Here is a 2,112-nt window from a genome sequence, read left to right on the forward strand (position 1 = left end):
CTTGAGCCACAGGCACCGAGCCATATTTTATTTTTTTTGAGACAGAGTCTCACTATGTCACCCTGGGTAGACTGCCATGGTGTCAGAGCTCACAGAAACCTCAAACTCGGGCTTAAGTGATTCTCTTGCCTCAGCCTCCCAAGTAGCTGGGACTATAGGCGCCCGGCTATTGTTTTTGTTGTTGCAGTTATTGTTGTTTAGCTGGCCCAGGGTGGGCCAGCCTGAGTGTTATGGCTGGTGACGTAACCACCACTGTGCTACAGATGCCAAGCCAAAACCTTTAAATTTTTTTTTGCTGTATTTTGGCTGGGGTTGGGTTTAAACTCGCCACCCTTGGTATATAGGGCCCGTGCCCTACTCACTGAGCTACAGGTGCCACCCCAAAACCTTTAAATTTTTAATTGAAAATAATACAACCAGCTGGGCATGGTGGCTCACACTTGTAATCCTAGTATTTTGGGACAAATGAGAAGTGCAACCAGTGAATGGTGTAAAGGATTCTACTGTTAAGACAATCCTGAGGAATACTGCCATGAATCTAAACAGTATACAAAAAGGGTATCCAGAGAAGTATTTTGAAAGGGGAAAAAACATCGCAAAAGTACCTCATTAGCCTCTCAACCATTAAACAGAATTAGTGCTTCCTGCTAAAAAGAACACTTGAAGTATATAAATTTCCTCCCAATTTAAATTAGGATTGAAGCACCAGGACTACTTACATTGGGATCAATACAGTGAAAAAGATCAATTTCATTTAAATGTTTAAAATTATCACTTCCTCCAAGACAACTGCATAAAAAAAAAGAAAGATTAAAGTAAGCCTCTTCAAAGTCAGAAACATTAGTAATTTCTGTGAAAAAACAAAAAACTAAACATGCAAGCCTAAGTGAGTCAATTGTCGAAATAAACTGCCTATGCAATGATATAAAATGGCAATTTACCTGAACGTAAGTTTGGATTTTTCAAAATTTACATTAACATCTTTACTGTCTTCAACACAAAATTCAACGAAGACATAGTCCCTTCTATCGTACCACTTTGCAGAAGCAGGCTGCCTACAAAGATATAAAATTACAAAGTCAAATTGGAATTCATTGATTAAATATTTTCTATATAATCTCCAAAATTTAGCTTGTATTTTTCTACTCCATTAGCACTGATTAATTGAAAACAATTTACTACAATTTCACACTAACTACATCATTTATACAGCTACATAGCAATTCAAAACACAGAAATGTAGCAAAATTTTATTTCAGAAGATACTGATTTCTTAACAGGAGGGACTTAAGAAACCAAAAGTATAATAGCTTCTTTAGTAATTGTTTTTGAGAATATAAACTTCAATAACTTTCAAATATTTGTCTCATAGTTAATATGGTCATAATAAAGATTACATGTGAGCATAATTCAAAGCCATACCTTTAAATTCTAAATTGCTATTTATAAAATTTTGATTAATATTTTTCTTTGCATATGGCCTTTTGGGGCCAATGAAACACAGATTTTCTGTTTAGTTTTACATTGAATGAAATACATTAAGCTAAAATTAAACCTTTTGTAAGATAACTATCAAAAAAAAACTTGTTACTCCTGTAGAACCCTGCCCCTAAAATTATAATTTATAGAATTCTTTATTTACAGCTTATTTCTAACTCAAATTTGCTGGGGATCAAATAAATCTAACATTAAAGAATTAAGTTTCTTTCTTTGAGATAAGAGTGTCTTTGTCACCCTCAGTGGTGTACTGTAACATCATAGCTCACAGCAACCTCAACGTCTTGGGCTCAAGTGATTCTCTTGCCTCAGCCTTCTGAATTCCTGGGACTACAGGCATCTGCTACAAATACCCAGCATTTTTAAGAGATTTGGGGGGGTGTCTCACTTTTGCTCAGGCTGGTCTTAAACTCCTTAGCTCAGGCAATCCACCTGTCTCAGCCTCCGAAGTGCTAGGATTACAGGAGTGACCCATGGTGACTGGCCAGAATTAAGTTTCTAAACTTCACCCTTAACTTTCAATCTGTATAGGCTCGGCACCTATAGCTCAACCGGCTAAGGCGCCAGCCACATACACCTAAGGTGGCGGGTTCGAATCCCCAGCCTGGACCCGCC

General features: G+C 37.2%; 1 protein-coding gene across 1 annotated transcript in view; it reads right to left on the reverse strand.

Moving 5' to 3' along the window:
• PTGES3 (prostaglandin E synthase 3) overlaps nucleotides 1-2,112 on the reverse strand; it is a 27,753-nt gene that overhangs the window by 8,063 nt on the left and 17,578 nt on the right. Inside the window, exons 2-3 of the mRNA XM_003790536.2 lie at nucleotides 942-1,055; nucleotides 720-789 (exon numbers count right to left, since the gene is read on the reverse strand). Coding sequence (XP_003790584.1) covers nucleotides 720-789; nucleotides 942-1,055 — 184 coding nt within the window. The remainder of the gene's footprint in view (nucleotides 1-719; nucleotides 790-941; nucleotides 1,056-2,112) is intronic.

This window comes from Otolemur garnettii, unplaced genomic scaffold (genome assembly GCF_000181295.1).
Source record: "Otolemur garnettii isolate 467f Iridium unplaced genomic scaffold, OtoGar3 scaffold00043, whole genome shotgun sequence".
Lineage (NCBI taxonomy): Eukaryota > Metazoa > Chordata > Mammalia > Primates > Galagidae > Otolemur > Otolemur garnettii.